This window comes from Moschus berezovskii, chromosome 20 (genome assembly GCF_049115385.1).
Source record: "Moschus berezovskii isolate FMDL1 chromosome 20, NW_MosBer_1.0, whole genome shotgun sequence".
Classification (NCBI taxonomy): domain Eukaryota; kingdom Metazoa; phylum Chordata; class Mammalia; order Artiodactyla; family Moschidae; genus Moschus; species Moschus berezovskii.
In genome coordinates, this window is record NC_142479.1 from 36331412 (window position 1) to 36351267 (window position 19856).

At 52.4% G+C, this 19856-nt stretch overlaps 1 protein-coding gene across 3 annotated transcripts; it reads left to right on the forward strand.

Moving 5' to 3' along the window:
• Positions 1-145: 145 nt before the first annotated feature.
• On the forward strand, positions 146-19768 carry CTNS (cystinosin, lysosomal cystine transporter). 3 transcript variants are annotated; one of them, XM_055403801.2, is made up of 12 exons: positions 146-390; positions 3746-3825; positions 7490-7568; positions 10149-10233; positions 12384-12487; positions 12605-12736; positions 13666-13765; positions 13855-13974; positions 14957-15127; positions 16904-17021; positions 17654-17768; positions 18127-19768. In XM_055403801.2, exons 2-12 carry the CDS (start codon positions 3765-3767, stop codon positions 18173-18175), a joined length of 1134 nt encoding a protein of 377 aa, XP_055259776.2. In that variant the 5' UTR covers positions 146-390; positions 3746-3764; the 3' UTR covers positions 18176-19768. The 3 variants fall into 3 exon arrangements, with proteins under 3 accessions (XP_055259776.2, XP_088684914.1, XP_088684915.1); XM_088828788.1 differs by having other exon boundaries at positions 236-390; positions 17654-19768; XM_088828789.1 differs by lacking the exons at positions 146-390; positions 3746-3825; positions 7490-7568 and having other exon boundaries at positions 10152-10233; positions 12373-12487.
• Positions 19769-19856: the final 88 nt, after the last annotated feature.

Genomic DNA, 19856 nt, shown 5'->3' on the forward strand with positions numbered 1-19856 from the left:
CCCCGCAAGGCAGGGTGTGCGATGTTGGCCGAGGCTTCACTTTCCCTCTCCAAAGTATTTCGGAGTTCCCGGACAGGCCCTGGAAGATTCGAGAGCCCCTGTGGCCCTAACAATGACTTAGCCCTCCCATATACCGGAGTCCCCATCCCTGCCAAGTTGCCTGAGCCCCTCCGCTCCTCACCAACCCCCAGGCGTGTCACTGAGGCCCGGGAAAACTACAGCTCCCAGGTTGCATCGCGCCGAGGCCCGTAGTCCGCGAATCAGGCGGCTCGGGTCAGGTGACTTCTGGCCAGCCCTCACGGTTTGTCAAGCCGGCCCCGGGAAGCGGGTACAGTCCGAGAAGACTGCCGCGTTCCATCTGGTCGGTGCCCTGAGCCTAGAGGACCTCAGGTGAGAGCCGACGCGGCCCCGACAGCCTCCCGCGCCTTCCCCGCCTCATTTCCCAGGCGGACCCCCTGAAGTCCAGAGACTGGCACAGCCAGTCAGTTGGGCAGCCTGCCGCGCATCCAGCCTCCCTCAGCCGCGCCAGGGTTCCTTCACCGGCCACCGGTCCCGGCCTCTCGGCACCGGACAGCCCCCGGGTTGAAAGGCTATGGTAGTAGCGAGCGGAGGCAGGGGACACCGTGCTGCCAAGATGGTTTGGGAGGCTCCGTTCCAGTGCAGGTTAGCGCCCCGTCCCCGCCTTCTGCTTAGTTGTCGCTTGAATCCGGTGGCAGAATTTGCAGATGGCTTTCCAGAGGGGAGACACTGAGAGGACAGACCACTTCAGGAACTCTTTTTGAGGTGCTGAGCACCGGCCCGGGCTCCAAGGGGAGTGGGGCGGACGAAACCCCACTCCGTTCTCCGGGGCTTTCATTCTGGAGGAAGCGAGTAATACTGGCCCCTGCCTCTTTCAACAATATTGAGGGAAATACCAATGTAGGCCTTGTGAGAGCTTACTAAGTGCCCTCGACAGGGGTTGTATTTATCAATACTTTAGAGCATTGTTTGTCAACCGTTTTTTTCTTACCAACCTCCCTCTTGAAATTGTAATACTGCTTATAAAAGGGCTGTGTACTTCCCAGGTGGCTGGTGGTAAAGATTCCACCTGCCAATGCAGGAGACGCAGGAAATGTGGGTTCAGTCCCTGGGTGGAAAGATCCCCTGGAGCAGGAAATGGCAACCCACTCCAATATTCTCGCCTGGGAAATCCAATGGACACAAGGGCTAGGCGGGCTGCAGACAGTCCATGGGGGTGGCAAAGAGTCAAACACAGCTGAGAACGCGCATGCACGCATGCATGAAGGGTCCCCAAATCGTGCTTCATTTTTCATCCACATCCTGTGATTTAGTTTCCACTGTCCCTGTTTTTACGTTAGGGACAAGTAATGCTTGAGGAGGTCAAGTAATGCCCCAAAGTAGCCCAACTAATAAATGGGGAGCTCGGGTTCAAGCCTGTGCAGTCACTCTCCAGGACACACGTTCCTTGCCACTCTCTCTATTACTTCTCCAAGAGAAGATGATCTAGGGAGTTCCAGATGGTGGAACAGGCGACAGAATTAACCAGATACCTGACCAGGTGGAGCTGCCTCAGGAGACCCCTGACCCCAGGGAGCCCTGGGGAGGGGATTGGAGTGGGAGACTTCTTGAAGCAGGTGGCATCTGGGGGAGGCCTGGAATATAGAACTTACATAGGAAGAGCATCATGCCACACAGAGCCCATCATGATGAAATTCTCCATTTCTACTTTGTAGCATTTGGAAGACACTAGTTTTTATGTAATTATTAACTTGATCTTTTTCGAACATTTTAATCGACCACATATCTCTCAAGGTCTCTATCTCTCTTGATGTCCTTCCTCCCACGTGTGTCAGCCTTTGGGACCAGGGAACTCTTTTGTCCAAGAGTTTGAGGTCCTCAGTCTACATTCCACTCCTGTGGAATGAAGGAGGAGCCAGTTAGGCCTGATTCTGCACGTCTGAGTCCTCAGAGAAAACCCAGAATCTGCCCTGGGGGACAGACTAAACCCTGAGCTTGAAAACATCAGCAGGTGTGAAGAGCAGAGAGCGGCAAGAAGAGGTTGGGTGGGGGGTGGGGGGTCATTCGACATAGACCAGAGAGCAATTTTCTGCAGGTCAACGTACAGAAAACAGAGGAGAAGGGAGCATGGGAATACAGGGCCAAGGACAAGGCACCCAGAGGAGGCCAGAGAGTGGGGAGGTGGATGCTGGAAGGTGAGAAAGCTTCGGTACACTCAAGCAGCATGTAGAAACCAAGTTATGGATATTTACGCTGATCTGCCCCATCCTGACCTTTGGTTTACCTCTCATGCGTGGGGGTTATGGGTACACAGCAACCCATCTCCTTCACTTAACCAATAAACTGCTCCAGGACTGATCTGGGGTTTGTTCCACACCAGGTCCCCTTTGTCAATGATCCCTGCCGGTCCCAGAAAAGTGACACCTGTCAAATGAAAGAGTCCTAATCAAGAGTCTGTTGGTGGCATTAACCTACAGATGCTTCTCCCAGGACAGAAAATAAAATTAATTTCCTTAAGGTTTGGGGCTTCCTTGGTGGCTCAGTGGTAAAGAATTTGCCTGCCAATGCAGGAGACAGGCACTCCAGTACTCTTGCCTGGAAAATCCCATGGACAGAGAAGCCTGGTAGGCTGCAGTCGATGGGGTTGCAGGAGTAGGACACGACTGAGCGACTTCACTTTCCCTTTTCATTTCATGCATTGGAGAAGGAAATGGCAACCCACTCCAGTGTTCTTGCCTGGAGAATCCCAGGGACGGGGGAGCCTGGTGGGCTGCCATCTATGGGGTCACACAGAGTCGGACACGACTGAAGCAACTTAGCAGCAGCAGCAGCAGGAGACAGGGGTTCAGTCCCTGATCCAGGAAGATCCCACATGCTGCAGAGCAACTAAGCCCGTGCACCACAGCTATTGAGCCTGAGCTCTCAAGCCCAAGAATTAAAACTGTTGAGCCCACGTGCTGCAACTGCCAAAGCCCTCGCACCCTAGAGTGCGAAGCCCGCACACCGCAGCAAGAGAGTAGCTCCCACTCACTGCAACTAGTGGTGAAGACCCAGCACAGCTGAAAATAAATAAAGCTATTTAAAGAAAAAAATTTTCCTTAAAGTTTATGGGTTATAGGGCTTCCATGGTGGAGCAGAGGATAAAGCGTCTGCCTGCAATGCAGGAGACCCAGGTTCGATCCCTGGGTTGGGAAGATCCCCTGGAGAAGGAAATGGCAACCCACTCCAGTATTCTTGCCTGGAGAATCCCATGGACAGAGGAGCCTGGCGGGCTACAGTCCATGGGGTCACAAAGAGTCGGGCACAACTGAGCAGCTTCACTTCACTTCATAGGTTCGTGGAGTCAAATATCTGACTACAGTTTTAATATCTTCTGAAAAATAAAAGAACCCCCAGCCAATAAGGCTGCATCTTTCTTTCTGTTGTCTAGGTTGCACAAAACAGTTGAAGAGGGAAAAATTCAGCATTTGTCCACTTCCTCAGGGTAGGACCTTACACAACCCACTGAGCCTCTCAGAGCCCATTTCCCCACATATCACAGAAAGATAGATCCTCTCTGGGGTCCTCTTCTCCAAGCTGGTGATGCAGAGCCTGTGAGGTCATAGGTGTGAAGTGAAAGTCCTTTATGAACTGTCCATGCATGGTTCCAGGTGGCTTATTGTCCACTTGTTGCTAGGCAGATCCGACTTTAACCTGAACTTCTCTTCCTCTTTGTGTTTCTTCCTAGTTCATCGAAATCGAGGAACATGATAAGGAGGTGGCTGGTTATTTTTATCCTTTTCCCCATGCAGCTCATAGAGAAATGTGGTAAGTCTAGAAATGGGTTATCTGCTGTGTAGAGGGAAATGGAGGAGGTAGCCTTACTTGTTTGCAGCCAAAGGTTTAGGACCATCCAGAGAGCATGTGTCCATCTGCCTCTTGGCTAGGTAGCCACCCAGGTAGTGGAACAGACCGAGGTCTGGAGTCCAGGAGTTTTACAGGGAGCCAGATGGTTCACAAATAATTGACTTTCTGCCCCAGGGGCCCTTTTCCCTTTTCTGTATCACCAATGTCAAACTGTGGAGCTCCAAAAATCTGGGATAATGTCTGTAGAGAAGAGCTTGTGTTCCACCCCATGGACCTCACAGAGTGACTTATGGGTCCTGGGAGATGCTGCAGAAGCAGCTGAGGTGGTCACCTTATTACCCAGTTCTGCCAAGCAAAGACACCTGAGGAGCCTGCCCAGCATCCCCTGGTAAGATGACTGAGCCCTTCCTTTAGAGAAGGACAGAGGAACTGGGCTCAGCAGGGCTAGGGGCCTTACAGAATCTGGGCTGGTTGTCAAAAAACACATCAGGGTTTGTGTACCCTTGAGGCATGACCTTCAGGGCAGGGGCCTTTAAAGTCCTGTATCATACCATCAATTTTCCATTGCCCAAACATTGCTGAAATTCTTTCCATGAAAGCTGTGTAAAACCTCCAAGGACACCAGGCCCATTACTTTGATCATCTGGCTGTTGTCAAAAATCAAATACAGGGACTTCCCTGGCAGCCCAGTGGTAAGAATCCACACTTCCATTACAGGAGGCATGGGTTCGATCCCTGGTTGGGGAACTAAGATCCTGCATGCCCCTCAATGAGGCCAAAAAATAAATGAAAATAATTTTTTTTAAAGTACATTTTGGGAGTTCCCTGGTGGTTAGGACTCCATGCTTTCACAACCACATGCCTGGGTTCAGTCCCCAGTTGGAGAACTAAGATCCCATGATCACAGTGTGGCAAAAAAAATATCAAATACATCTTAAAACCCCCAACCAGAGTTTCCAGATTAACCTTGCACGAACTATGCAAACCCTTGCCAAAGCTTGCCCAGAGCTATGCAGAGTGGTTCCACTGCTAGTCATTTGGGCTCTTGAGTCTCTGAGCAAATACTGGTCATCTGATCAGCTCTTCCAGGTTTGTTAAACAATCAGTCATGTTACCTTGCAGTCACACCTTGTGGGGAAGGTGTGACTTGTGGGGAATTACCTGTGGGGAAGCAATTTCCGAGAAAGAAAGGGTTTTTTCCAAGAAAGAAAGAACACCATGGAGCCCGGTGTTCTTCAGTACGGATGCCAGAGCCCCAGCTCCAGACCTGGGTCATATTCTCTGGGACTAAGGCCCAAAAGTGTGGATGCGTGCACCTTGGCTTGCTTTAAATAAACTTCTATTAGTCATGCGAATTTATTGCCCTCAGAAAGAACAAATTCAGCTGCTACTACTCGATTTTACAGAGGGCTAACAGGCCCAGAGAGGGTAGAAGTCTCTCCCAAAGTCACACAGCCACAAAGTAACGAGACTGGGACCCCTGCTGTATTGTGTCACTGAGTCTTTTTTCCTAAATGTCATAAGGGAAAAGTCAGAAACCGCCATAAAATCAAGGAGCTAGAATTGGGTTTCTGACTTCGTTCTGCGCTGCCTGTCTTTGCTTTGGGGAGTGGTCAGGAAGCTGACTCAATGGAAAAGACTGATGCTGGGGAAGATTGAGGGCCAGAGAAGAAGAGGGCAACAGAGGATAAGATGGCTGGATGGCATCATTGACTCAGTGGACAGGAGTTTGAGCAAACTCCAGGAGATGGTGCAGGACAGGGAAGCCTGGCGTGCTGCAGTCCATGGGGTCGCAAAGAGTCAGACAGGACTGAGGGACTGAACAGCAGGGAGGACCTACAGTGAGCTCGCTCACCTTCAGTGTGTTTTGCCCCTGCTGGCTGTGGGCGGAATCTGGAAGTGCTGCCACCTAGTGGCAAGGACCTGAGCCCTGGACCCGAAGCCGCCCTAGGTTTGCATCCTGCCTCTACCATTGCTGAGCTGTGTGGACACGACACTTCCCCTTTTGGGATTCTCTGTTTTCTTCTGTCTGCAGTAGGCGTCACGTTGCCCATCTCTCACTGGTGTAGTAATTAGAGAAAGGCAGTGGCTGGTGAGGAGTGGGAGAGATGCCAATGAGGATTCATTTTTAAAAGCAAAGGCTCTTCTTGGAGGAGCCTTCGGGGAGTCTCATTTGATTATTCCAATGTGGTATCCAGAGCCTCCTGCCCCGGGGCAGACTCTTAAAATGTGCTTTTCTAGGATACTATGATGCCAGCTTCCTAACTGCCTCCCATCTTGGGCTAAAAGACGTCCTTTGAGGACAGAGCCTGCATCTGCATCCACACGTGGGGCTGGCAGGGAGAAGGTAGGTCAGGTAGAGTCTGAGAGGCCCAAGGGCCCAGAGCCCGGCCCCAGAGTGTGAGTTTCCGGCTGGCCAGTTCCCTTGTGGGAGATGAGTTTACTCTTCCTTTTCCCTGCCTCTTCCCCCATCTTCCCCCACCCCTCCTCTGCCACTGGCCCAGGTGTCCAGCCAGAGGAAGAGGAACTGCCAGGGAGGAGTAGTGAGAAGGAGCTCAGACAGTGGAGGTCCAATTAGGGAACTTTTAAATTCCTTTCCAACCTGAGCATCTAAAATTTCATTTCTTCATCTTCTGCGTTTGAGGGGTCTGGGGAGGGGAAGACTGGGCCTCACCTGCAGCCACAGCCTCCAGAAGGAACTGTGTTCATCAGATGGGCACCTGCCTTCTCCTGTGGGCCCCCTTCCCAGCCCAGTCTAGATCACACCTTAGGCTGTGAGTCACCCTGAAGTCTCTCAGGTGAGGGAAGTGAAGTAGACACACCTGGAGTGGGGGCAGGGATGGGACAGTGCTGCCCAGAGAACACAGGAAGAGTCCAAGAGAAGGTAACTCCTGTGGCCAAACTGCCCTGGAGTGTTTGGCCTCCCAAACCTGCTTCCTCCTTCACCCCAGAGACCTATCTGTCTACCTCCTCCTGAGTTAACATCTTAATGCCAAGAAGAAATCTCTGGTAATGAAACTCTGAGTTGTTCATCAGTCTCCCCCAAGTCCCCAGCAGAGTCAGCCTCCAGAAGGGGATCAGTGAATGGGGTGAGCTGGACTTTTACAGGGAACCAAAGGCAGTTCTTGAGAAACAAGTTAACTGGGCCACAGGTGTCTCTCTGAGACTACAGGAAGGGGCAGGACTGGTTCTTCAGGGCCATTTTAGCTCCACGAACAGAGGAAACCCTTGTGCTTTCCATCTGAAGAGGTGGTTTAAGCCTACGTGTTCTAGTCCCAGATCGTGGCTGAATTCCTTTGTGACCAATTTTTGGGCTCTGTAGTTTCTATTTCTGGGTGACTCCTACAGACCATTAGAGCTCATCTGTGGGGGAGGAATAAGCTTCAGCATGTCCTGGTCAGGCCTATGTCTCCCTCTGTCTCTGGCAGCAGGAGGAGAAAGTGCATAAAGAGGGAATTTCCCGCCCAGTCACTTACTTAGCTTCTCAGAACCTCGGGAGTCTTCACCTGGGGGATAGAGGTGGTTATAAAGCATAAGTTCAAGTGTCAGAGCACCTCCTCCCAGTGTCTCGTGGGCCTGAGCTCTCAGTCATAATGACTCATATTATTGGTTTGGGTTGTTCCAGAGTCAACAGTTGACTTCTCTGTACCTCCCATCGTGAAGCTGGAAAACGGAAGCTCCACCAGCGTCAGCATCTCCCTCCCGTAAGTTTCCCAGGACCAGCTCTGTCCTCAGCCCATACCATTTGCCCCACGACTGGGTCACAGCTGACCCCTATTCACTACATTCATATTTTAAGTGTGATGCCCTTGCCTCTTCACATTAAGACAAGCCAGGGAAAGACAGGCGGTGGCCCTGGGCTGCAGGTCGAGGTCCCAAGGTCTCTCTCTCCCCCAGCAACTGATGAAACCTTGTTTCTGGTGGGAGGGGGAAGACACATGAGCCTTTTTCTTAGCTCCTTGAGTGACCAGCATTTGATGCTGGACTTCAAAGTGGTCCTTTGCAAGCCTCTAAATATTTGAAGAGCGTCCTGAAGATTAATAATGGAGGTGATGGAATTCAAACCCTAAAAGATGATGCTGTGAAAGTGCGGCACTCAATATGCCAGCAAATCTGGAAAACTCAGCAGTGGCCACAGGACTGGAAAAGGTCAGTTTTCATCCCAATCCCAAAGAAAGGCAATGCCAAAGAATGTTCAAACTACTGCACAATTACAGTCATCTCACATTCTAGCAAAGCAATGCTCAAAATTCTCCAAGCCAGGCTTCAACAGTATGTGAGCTGTGAACTTCCAGATGTTCAAGCGGGAATTAGAAAAGGCATAGGATCCAGAGATCAAACTGCCCACATCCGTTGGATCATTGAAAAAGCAAGAGAGTTCCAGAAAAACATATACTTCTGCTTTATTGACTATGCCAAAGCCTTTGACTGTGTGGATCACAACAAACTCTGAAAAATTCTTAAAGCGATGGAAATACCAGACCACCTGACCTGCCTCCTGAGAAATCAGGAGGTCAGGAAGCAACAGTTAGAACTAGACATGGAACAACAGACTGGCTCCAAATCGGGAAAGGAGTATGTCAAGGCTGTATATTGTCACCCTGCTTATTTAACTTATATGCAAAGTACATTATGCGAAATGCTGGGTTGGATGAAGCACAAGCTGGGATCAAGACTGCCATGAGAAATATCAGTAACCTCAGATATGCAAATGACACCACCCTTATGGCAGAAAGTGAAGAAGAATTAAAGAGCCTCTTGATGAAAGTGAAAGAGGAGAATGAAAAATTTGGCTTAAAACTCAACATTCAGAAAACTAAGATCATGGCATCCATGATCCCATCACTTCATGGCAAATAGATGGGGAAACAATAGAAACGGTGACAGACTTTATTTTCTTGGGCTCCAAAATCACTGCAGATGGTGACTACTGCCATGAAATTAAAAGATACTTGCTCCTTGGAAGAAAAGCTATGACCAACCTAGACAGCACATTAAAAAGCAAAGACATTACTTTGCTAACAAAGGTCCATCTAGTGAAAGCTACGGTTTTTCCAGTAGTCGTGTATGGATGTGAGAGTTGGACTATAAAGAAAGCTGAGCGCCGAAGAACTGATGCTTTTGAACTGTGGTGCTGGAGAAGACTCTTGAGAGTCCCTCGGACTGCAAGGAGATCCAACCAGTCAATCCTAAAGGAAATCAGTCCTGAATATTCTTTAGAAGGACTGAGGCTGAAGCTGAAACTCTAATATTTTGACTACCTGACGCGAAGAACTGACTCATTAGAAAAGACACTGATTCTGGGAAAGATTGAAGGTGGGAGGAGAAGGGGACGACAGAGGATGAGATGGTTGGATGGCATCACCTACTCGATGAACATGAGTTTGAGTTAGCTCCGGAAGTTGGTGATGGACAGGGAAGCCTGGTGTGCTGCAGTCCGTGGGGTCGCAAAGAGTTGGACACGACTGGGCGACTGAACTGACTGAAGGTTGGGAGAAGGAGTGAGTGACTTGACAGCACTTTCTGAGATGACATCCAGCTCCCTTGGGTGGATCCCACTGTGCAGGGCTCCCAGTCAGCCTTATCTGAGAGCCTCTCCAGCTGCCCTCTGCTGGTTCCCACACAAGGGTGCCCACCTAGTCCAGATTGTACCAGAGAGCCCACCTCCTCCTTACCCTTCCCTGCTCTCCCCAGCTTGTGCCTCCCAGCCATGAGGATGCCCCAAGATGAAGACCTGGAACCCTAGTTTTGTTTTTGTTTTTTCTCTTTACCCTCCTCCCTTTTCCTCACCTCTCCTAGGATGTCTGACCTTAAACCAGAGCTTTGGCACCAAGACATCGTAACAGACCTGCATCCTATCCCAGATACTGCCACGCCCGCACACTCCTTAGCACAGAATCCTCAAGCAGCTTCCCACCCGCTTCCAGATGAACTCCAGGCCTCGAAGCCCAGACTTAAGCCCCACAGGCTGCTCCGACTCAGACATGTCTCACCACTTTCTGGGGATGCTGCCTGGCCCTTCCCGGAAGACTTTCCCAGGAGAGCAAATGCCATAGTCCTGTCGGCCTCTGAACACCTCATATGGCATTCACAGGCTGTTTCCCACCAGCTGTGTTCTCACTTGGCCAAAGGGACCCCACCTCTTAAACCCCCAGGGCTAAGCACATAGCCCTACATCACCCTAATTGCCTGAGATACGCCAGGCCTGCCACAAAATCAGAGGGCAGGTTGAGACCTCAATGAGTCCAGCTTCTCAGCAGTAACCAGACTCTTGTCCTCCACAGGCGCCCTTTAAATGCAACCTTGGTGATCACTTTTGAAATCACATTTCGTTCAAAAAATGTTACTATTCTTCAACTCCCTGATGAAGTAAGTAATGACTCTTAACAGAATGGGTAGAAAATGACTAGATAACAAAACAGGTTTTAACTAAGTGCTTGTGGAAGTAGGCCACCTTGTTTTTAACCAGGGGCTGCCCCTGACCTGTTATCTCTGATTTAGGGCTTTGTGAGTCTCTTTGACAATGGATGTTTTATGCTATCAAAATGGAATTAGGAAGATGATGGTAAAAATGTGAGGCAGAAATGGTTCTGAGACCGTAGAAGAAATTCTTAAGATGATTTTTTTGAAGACCTTGCTCCTCAAAGAGCATCCATGGATCAGCAGCATTGTCTGTGCTCTAAAACTTTTTTATAAATTTTATTCTTAATGGAAGAATAGTTGATTTACAGTGTTATGTTAGTTTCCCAGCACAGTGATTGTTATATGTACACACAAATATATATTCTCTCATATATATTCTTTTTCAGATCCTTTTCCCTTATAGGTTATTACAAAATAGTGAATATAGTTCCCTGTGTTATATAGTAGGCCCTGGTTAGTTATATATATATTTTTTATATATAATAAATACTCTGTATATATGTTAATCCCAGGCTCCTAATCTATCTCTACCCGTTAAAACCTTTTAGAAATATCCCATCACAGACCTACTGATTAAAAATCTGCATATGAGTAAGAGTCCCCAGATGATTTGGGTCCACATTAAAGTTTGCAAAGTTCCCTTCTGGGATTCCACTGGTTGAGTGTCTGCAAAAACCAGTGCCAGAGGCTGTCTGGCATAATAGTAATAGCTATTTGTAGCCTTTATACATTTATATTTCAATAGACACTGCTTCCACTTTACGGAGGATTCAAGCCAATTACCAGTCAACTTGATTAAAAAAAAAAAAAAATCAGTAGGGCGGGGAAGAAAACAGAAGAGAGAAAAACACAGGAATGAAGATAAACACAGGAATGAAGCAGTAGCCCTGAGGCTCAGCAGGAGGTCCTGAGTAGTTGTAGAAATGGGCTGCAAATTAGCTCTGAGCCCCTGAGCAAGCCAGCAGTATTGAGACATGATCAGATACAGGGCAGATGCCTAGTTCCAGAAGGGACTTGGTGGCCACTTAGAAACAGACAAACAATGTTGCCAGCAAAACCTGCTAAAAGTAAGAATTGATGAGGATAGGAAAATAAAAGAGCCAAGAGCAGTAAGCTTCGTGAAAATGAAGCTCACAAGACACTGGCCACGAATTGGATCCCAGGCTTTGCAGCAGCCACTTGCACCATTTCAATTGTCCTGCCAAAGCCCCCTGATTTCAGGGGTTAAGAGCCGAAATACATGTTCAAGAGTCCCTGAAGAAGCCACTGCAACCCCGTGAGCCACATCTTCATGGTGCCCACGACATGGGTGGAAGGTGGGGCCCGGTCGTGATCCAGGGAACAGAGAGATGGGAGTAGGGGGACAGTGTGATCCAGTGAAGGTCTCATCCCGCTCCCTGCCTCACTCCGAATTAGAGAGCATCAGGAGGCACGATGGGGAGGTCAGACATTACAGGCAGGCCTCCAGTTTCTGTTTCTTACAGCAGAGCTTTCGATGAACACTGGACAGAAATGAAAGTAAAGGTGTTCTCCCTGCAGTGTCTGGCGTGTTGCACCTCTTCCGGTTTGTCTCTTGGCAGCCAGGCTGGGCATGGGGCAGACACCTCTCTATGGATCTGGTAAAGCCGTCCACAGAAAAGGAAGTCGAGTTAGTAGCAGTCATCGTAGGGTAGTAGTAATGGTAAACAGTTCACTGCTTGCTGTGTCGGTGCTGTGAGCTTTATGGACATCATGTCATTCAGGGCAACCCTGTAAGGTAGACTCTTGTGTCATCCCCTTTTACAGATGAGCAGACTGAGATCAGAGCTCAAATAACTTGTCCAAAATCAAACATCTAGTGAAAGGAAGAGAGCCCTCCCACTTTCCCTCAGAGATAAGCCAGAGGAGGGCCCTTCTGCTCACAAAGTCTAACACTGGAGTAAGGGGAATTCTGGTTGGCTGATTGGCCCAACATTTCTCCCTCCTGTTAGGAAGCTCCTGGAAGGCAGGGGCTTGTGTGACCTGTCCCTCCATTCCCTAGCGAATAGCTTGGAGCTGGACGTTCACTAAGGTCCCAATAACTACTGGGCTCTGGACCTGATTCAGTTTTCTAACAGGTCGTAGTACCTCCCGGAATGACAAATTCCTCTTTTCGAGTGACGTCTCAAAGTGTTGGACAAGTTACCACTTATCTGCATGGAAATCATTCCAACCAGACCAGGTAGGATGGCCTCCACTGGTGGGGCCCCTAAATAATGAGAAGGGAGCTAGTGCCAGCACAAGGGGTTTCCTCCAGACACCCAGCCCCAGTTCATCCTGGTCCCCACGTTCTTTCCAGCCCAAGGATACGCTTCTTGGTGATCCACAGCAACATCGTCAGCATCATAAACCAGGTGATTGGCTGGATCTACTTTGTGGCCTGGTCAGTCTCCTTCTACCCTCAGGTGATCACCAACTGGAGGCGGAAAAGGTAACCCACAGAGCTTTACAAGCAGGTTCACTTGGGGCCAGTAGGACGGGCATTCCAACGAAGCTGTAGGCAGCCTGGGTTCCAACTTCTCCCTCTGCTCTTCTGTCTTCCTACCCATCCACCCCACCCCCGCCTTTTATTTTTATTTGTTTTGGCTGCACTGGGTCTTTGCTGCTACACGTGGGCTTCTCTCTAGTTGCGGCGAGTGGGAGCTACTCCCTGTGTAGTGCTCGGGCTTCGCGTGTTGCTGACCACAAGCTCAAGAGCTCCGTCTTCAGCAGTTGTGGCACATGAGCTTAGTCACTCCTTGGCATGTGGCATCTTCCTGGACCAGGGATAGAACCCATGTCCCCTGTATTGACAGGCAGATCCTCATCCACTGTACTACCAGGGAAGCCCCTGCCCTTTCTTAAAAGTGTAAAAGTCCTAAGAGCCCACGTAAGAGTTGCAGTGCTGGGTATTTGGTCTTTTGCCCAGTTCAGCCCCTCTCTCTGAAAGCAACCAAATGGGGCTTCTCAGTTGAGATGGAGAAGGGGCTGGGTGAGGGGGTCCACCCGCAGCTGCTGTGCTCCTGGTCCCCGCAGCCCTGGAGGAGTTCGTGTCAAGTTGGAGAAGAAAGGTGGCCCACCTTGATTTTAAAGACCCAGGCTTCAGGCACAAGGCCAACAAGGCACGTGGGCCTCAGAGGGGCTGCTGAACTGGGAGCCAGGGTGAGAGGCACTTTGTCTCTGAAGGAGGCCTCCAGACAGCCCCAGGAGGAGGAGGAGGTCAGAAGGCATGGGGTGGGCATGGAGAGGGACTGAGGACTGTGCTCTCCTTGGGGAGCCAGGCCCTCCTCCCGAGGGGCTGGGAGCTCTGTGCCCTCCAGGCCCCAGCGGCCCCTAGTCTTACCCCCCACCCTGCTTTGTCTCCCTATCCTTCTCCCCCAGTGTCGTGGGTCTGAGCTTCGACTTTGTGGCCCTCAACCTGATGGGGTTTGTGGCCTACAGCGTGTTCAACATCGGCCTCTTTTGGGTACCTTCCATCAAGGTACAGCCCTGCCTGCCCCCGCAGCCCCACCAAGCTGGCCGAGGGCCAGGCTGCCCCTAACCGCCCAGCTTCTCCCCACCCCCACACAGGAGCAGTTTCTCCTCAAATACCCCAACGGCGTGAGCCCCGTGGACAGTAATGACGTCTTCTTCAGCCTGCACGCAGTTGCCCTCACCCTGGTTGTCATCGTGCAGTGCCTCCTGTACCAGGTGAGCCGCGCCCCCGGCACCTGCTGCAGCCGGCCTGCCCCGGCCCCCACCTGCCCTTTTACACAGACATGGAAGCCCCCAGAAGGGAAATGTGTCCGTCCACTCACATCTGCTTCCTGGATCATAGACCAGACCCCGTGCCTGGCCCTGTGAGCCCAAACCCTCGGGTGCCCCCAGGTCTGCGGTGAGGGACACAGAGGGAGGCAGTGACCACCCAGCAGGCTGAGAGCTGAGCGTGCAGGGAGAACGCGGGCAGTTTGTGGGCCCCATGACTCAGCAGGGAGGAGGGGGACGGAGGGTGCTGAATTGTGGTCCATGGGATGAATAAAGTTCTGTGGTGATGGAGAAGAGGGCCAGGGTGGACCACCCCTGCAGGGGGACAGACCTGTGAAGCCCAGGGAGCAGCTAGAGGAACTGGGAACAAGTGGGTGTGGTTGGGATGGCAGTGGAGGGAGTAGGAGGGGGCCCTGGAGGGCCGAGCTAGGAGCCTGGGCACAGTTGTGTGGCTGGAGGACCACCATCCACTGTCTCAGCAGGGAAGGACAGTGTTAGGAGTTCTCTTCCCACCTGCAAGGTCAGCCAGGGCTGCTCGATCCCCACCTTCACGAACCTTCTGGGTTTTCTTACCCTTTGCTGAGAAGGTTATATGAGGGAGGCCTGCTTTGGGGAATGGTACATGGGTGGAGGAGAGATTCCAGAATTGAGCAGGCTCCCTCGGGTGGCCGAAGGAGCCTGGGCTGCAGTGATGTGCCAGGCCTCCAATGTGATGGGGGCCAGGTCCTCACATCCTTCACTGCTGGTGGGTTCTGAGAGGGACCCAGTTCTGCAGTGTGGGAACAAGAAGCAAAAGGGCTCTGCTAAGTCCAAGAAGGATGGAACCAGAGGCTCTGATAGTGACAAGGTGTGGGTGGTACTGGGCTCTCTGCACCCCACCCCCACCCTACCCATGTCCCTCCCTTCCCCCTCCCCTTCTGATCCCCAGCGAGGCAACCAGCGTGTGTCCTGGCTGGCCATCAGCTTCCTGGTGCTCTCCTGGCTCTTCACGCTCATCGCCTTGATCATGGCTGCGGTCGGGGCAACCACGTGGCTGCAGTTTCTCTTCTGCTTCTCCTACATCAAGCTGGCAGTGACGCTGGTCAAGTATTTTCCACAGGTACCTCCAAGGTCTGCCTGCCTTTTCCCATGGCTGTTAGCATGAGAGGGATACGGATCCCTTGGGGGCAGCTTCTGACTGGGGCGGAGATGTGGGTTGGAAAGCAACTAGGAGGAGGCCGGCGAGCCCAGCAGGAGTGGAGCATCACACCAAGCCAGCTGTGACCTCTGCCTGCTCCTCCCTGGGCCCAGGAATCCCATGGGGAAGTTGGTGGCACTTCTGTGACTCACGCTTAGCTCTGAGAGTCAGGGGTCATGTAGGTCACTCTCATCTCTCTCCTTTGCCACCTTTCTAATGACTTCAGTCTTGCCCGCCACCCTACCACCACTGCTCATGACCACCAATTGATGTCCCTGACAAGCCACAGCAGGATACTGGGGAGATGAGATGGGAGGAGACTGCCCACCAGCACCCAGGGTCCTCCTTGCGGGCCCTCACACCCTCACTCAAGTGCTCAAGACAGTCCTACTCAGAGTCGGGGACTGAGAGTCACACACAGCTTCAGCCACAGCCAGAATGGCCTAGGACCAGTTCAGGTATGAAAGTACTGACAACCACAGGCTCTACTCATGAATCTGGGGCCTCATTTAACTCGCTTCCCCAGCACAGGGAACCTTTTGTTCCAGGGACTCAAGAACGAGAACGCTTTGGCCAGAGTCAGGGCCACTCCCCTGGAGGGCATGAAAACAGAGCCATACCCTTAAGGGTCAGCAAGACTCAGTTCCATGGACCGGGGAGGAGGGGCCACTCCAGGCCAGTGCATTCTGCACAAAGGCGCTGTCAGAGGAGGCCTTGCTGGTGGAGCAGTGTGAAGCTAGGAAGGTGGGATCGGGGCCCAGGGGGCTTGAGAAGGAGGCTTCAGAGTAGGGGAAGGGCCTGGGGAAGTAGGGCCTCAGTCCTGAGTGTGGGAAGCCTTGGGCCTGGGAAACCTGGGAGGCAGGAGCCTCAGGTGGAGATGTCTGGGACCATCCAGAACTGGAGAGGTGGCAGCAAGCATGAAAGACAGTGGGAGAGGGCCAAGAAGGGGACCTGACAGGTGACTGACTGGGAGAAGACCACTGCAGGGGCCAAGCCGACCCTCGAGTGGTGAGAAGAGCAGTCGCACAGAGAAGCCCAGAGTGGGCTGGTGTTGGAGGAAGGGTGTGGGGCCCTGATACCTGGAAGAGGAGTGATGTCCAAGTGGACTGGACCTGGGAAGCCCAAGGTGGAGGCCCCTAGAGCCTCAGCAGGGCTGGGAAAGGAGTTAAGTCCACTCTACAGGCAGGAAAACTGAGGCTAGGAGAACTTAAGTCACTCTCCCAAGGTAACACAGCTCCCATGGTGGAGCTGGGATTCCAAAGTAGGTCATCGGACCTCCCAGGCTGTGTTCATAAGACCAACATGAAGTCCAGGCTGAGTTTGGGGAGAATCTTCATTTGAAGGTGAGAAGAAACAAATCATAGTTGCCTGAAAGCCAGGATATACGAAGGATGAAGAAGACAGACAGCATCCACACACACCCCTTTCCCTCCCCCCATCCCCCTGGCTGGAGTGGGGAGTTTGGGGTGCGGTGGGGGGGGGCAGGGAGGAGAGCTCTGTTCGCTTGGCTCACAGATGAGACCCCAAGACCCGCGCAGACTGTGCCTGCAGCTCTGAGTCCAAAGGTCATTGTGTTTTGGGGGCTGAGGTCCAAACAGAGGAGTGGGAGGCATGAGAGCCGCTCTTGTCTGGACACAGTCACGAGGTGCAGGAGGTCGCCGCTCAGCCCCCTCACCGCCCTCTGTCTGTCTGGCCCAGGCCTACATGAACTTTCACTACAAAAGCACCGAGGGTTGGAGCATTGGCAACGTGCTTCTGGACTTCACTGGGGGCAGTTTCAGCCTCCTCCAGATGTTCCTGCAGTCCTACAACAACGGTGAGTCAGCCTGCAGGCCGCTGCCCACCTGGATGGCTGGAGGCGCAGGGCGGTGGGGCGGGGCTTCCTGGGAACCACCCCTCCCGACTCTGGAATCCTAGCCAGTCCCAGACCCCAGGGTGAGGCTCACATAGGGGGCATTTCTAAATTTACTTGGCTGTGTCCGTTCGTGGCCTTCCCAGGTGGCGCAATGGTAAAATATCAGCCCACACTGTAGGAGACCTGGGTTTGATCCCTGGGTGGGGACGATCCCCTGGAGGAGGAAATGGCAACTCACTCCAGTACTCTTGCCTGGGAAATTCCATGGACAGAGGAGCCTGGCGGGCTACAGTCCAGGGGGTCGCAAGAGAGTCAGACACGACTGAGCACATAGCATGGTGTGTGATCTTAGTTCCCTAACCAGGGATTGAACCCGCATTCCCTGAATTGGAAGGTGGATTCTTAATCACTGGACTGACCACCAGGCAAGTCCCTTGCCTAGGGGATTTGGCATCTGGAGGATTTGTGGTTTCCTGGGCAGAGGAGGGAACCCCTCCTCCACCAACTCCCTGAAGCCCCACGTGCTCCAGCTGTTTGAGCAGCAGCTTTAACCTAAAACCACAACCCACCCCATCCCCTCTGGCTGTTTACAGACCAGTGGACACTGATCTTCGGAGACCCGACCAAGTTTGGCCTCGGCATCTTCTCCATCATCTTCGATGTTGTCTTCTTCATCCAGCACTTTTGCTTGTACAGAAAGAAACCAGGGTATGACCAGCTGAACTAGCTCCCCGGGAACCAGTGGAAGGAGCCCAGGCCCGGGCCCTGGTGGGGCAGTTTCCATCAGGAAGGCTGGAGAAGCGGTCTGGAGAGCGGGGGCTGGCTCCATGCGGAGAAGCACTCTCTTCCTCAGGGCCAGACGCCTTAAACTTGAACCAGCCTGCCTTCATCCTGGACTCTCCCAGGCCAGGGAGGACCCTCCCTCTGGGATAGGCACCTTGACTGTGTGCAGAGATTAACAGCTGGTGGCCCCTCCTGGTCTCCCCAGAGGTCTGTTGCCCCAGGCCTTTCCGGTCAGACTCTTGGCACTCCTGCATCTTGATGCTGCATCTCTGTTTTCTTTAAGGCTTCAGGCAGCACACAGGGCTTCTGGCAGCCGTCCCAGACAGGACTGAGCACTGAGCTTGGAGCTGAAGGCATTGTGCCCCGCCGCCCAAGCAACCAGTGTTTTCTGGGAGCGGCTTGAAGGACTGACCTGGCAGCTGGGAGAGTCAAGGGAGCCTTGCTGCCACTGCGGTGTTCAGAGACCAAGCAGCCAGGTGCTATGCCCAATAGACCCGGAGGTGCTGGTGTTGGTGGCAGAGGGGCTAGGACTTTGGGGCGCCTCCTCTGAAGGCTGCATTCTCTGAGCACTCACTGTGCAGTCACTCATCCTACATCCAGGTGACCCCCACCAGGCTCTCATAAAGAACCAGTATTTCCAGACCTTGAGGTGCCCAACAGATTGGTTCGAAACTGAGCTCACATCCAGCTCTCTCCGGATCTTTATCACACTAACGAGCCATTTGGGATTTTTCAAAGGGATGCTTCAGAAGTGAGTGGCTTACTTTCTTCTGCCTCTGCCTACCTCCACTTTCCCATATTCAAGCCCCACACGCACTCCTTGCCCTGAGTCTGGAGGACAGGACACACACGTACACACACACCAGTCAGTGCCTTAGAGGCGTCTTAGACCTGCCAAGTGCTGAGAGCAGCCCCCTTCCCTCACTTTCCCATACTCCGACCTGAGACCAACTTGCAGCTGTTCCAGAGCCTCAAAGGACTGGAGACCACCGCACACACTCCTTGTGGGCCCAGCCTGATCCCAGAGCCCCTCCCTTCCCGCCCCATGCAGGCGTCCTGCCTGTGGCAGGAGGGGTGGTAGATATGCCTTGTCCGTACCTCGAGCTTGTCGATCCATGAGATGGACGAGGGGCTTCTGTCCTCAATTAAACCTGATCCTCTCTGCACACTGAGCATTTGCCAGATGCAGGAGGCAGGTGTGTTGGCTTCCGAACCAAGTCCTTAGGGCTTAGGGAGACAGCCTCAGTCATTCCACCATAAGGAAGTGCGTGCGATTTCGAAGTTCACCGATCCCGAAATGGCTGTGTGCCAACCCGGTGTGTCACCAGGGAGCCCTGCTGGGTGACACTGTTGAATGTTCAGGGCCAGGCTGGTCCCACAGGGACCGTCTGCATGACCAAGGGCATGGCAGTCCGGCTATGTGGCCATAAGCAAGGACTGGATACATTCTTTAAGGGTATATGGGAGAAGGGGCAGGGGAGGGGGGTGGTAAATCTTCCAGATTCTTCCTCTAGCCAGCCGTACTAAGTATCAAAGAATTTAGGGACTTGTCTCTCTAAAGCAGAAAGTACAGCCTGACCAAGCCCACATGCCTGATTTATTTGGACCACCCAGTGTGTGGTTGGGTAACACACTTTAAAGATGAGAGATTGCAAAAATCTGACTTGCCTGGGCTAGGTGGGTCCATGAGTGGTGGCAATTCCCAGAGTCAGTATTGCAAAGTCCTGGGCCAGGCAGAGGGCACAGTGCCCCCCAGCTTACTCCCATACCATCAAACCACAGCCTGCATCCCTGGCATGGATAAACTGAGTTCTCTTATGTCTTAGGCGGTGCGTGTCTGCCCTTGGTGTCCATGAGGCCCCTTCCCGAAGGGAGCTGAGGCTAGGTTACACAAGAGTAGTGGGAGTCTCTCCCTGGCCCAGTTCCAGCGAAGGGACTCCCAGACATTCCCACAGAGCAGCCCTGGCCCAGTACAGCATCAGTGGGTTTGGGAATAGATGGGCTTCGTCCATG

Excerpts from the sequence above, each read along its gene's own strand:
- CTNS (XM_055403801.2), top strand. The coding sequence starts at position 3,765 with ATGATAAGGAGGTGGCTGGTTATTTTTATCCTTTTCCCCATGCAGCTC. Across the intron at positions 3,826-7,489 it reads GCAGCTCATAGAGAAATGTG|AGTCAACAGTTGACTTCTCT; the intron begins GTAAGTCTAGAA and ends GGGTTGTTCCAG. Across the intron at positions 13,766-13,854 it reads TTTGGGTACCTTCCATCAAG|GAGCAGTTTCTCCTCAAATA; the intron begins GTACAGCCCTGC and ends ACCCCCACACAG.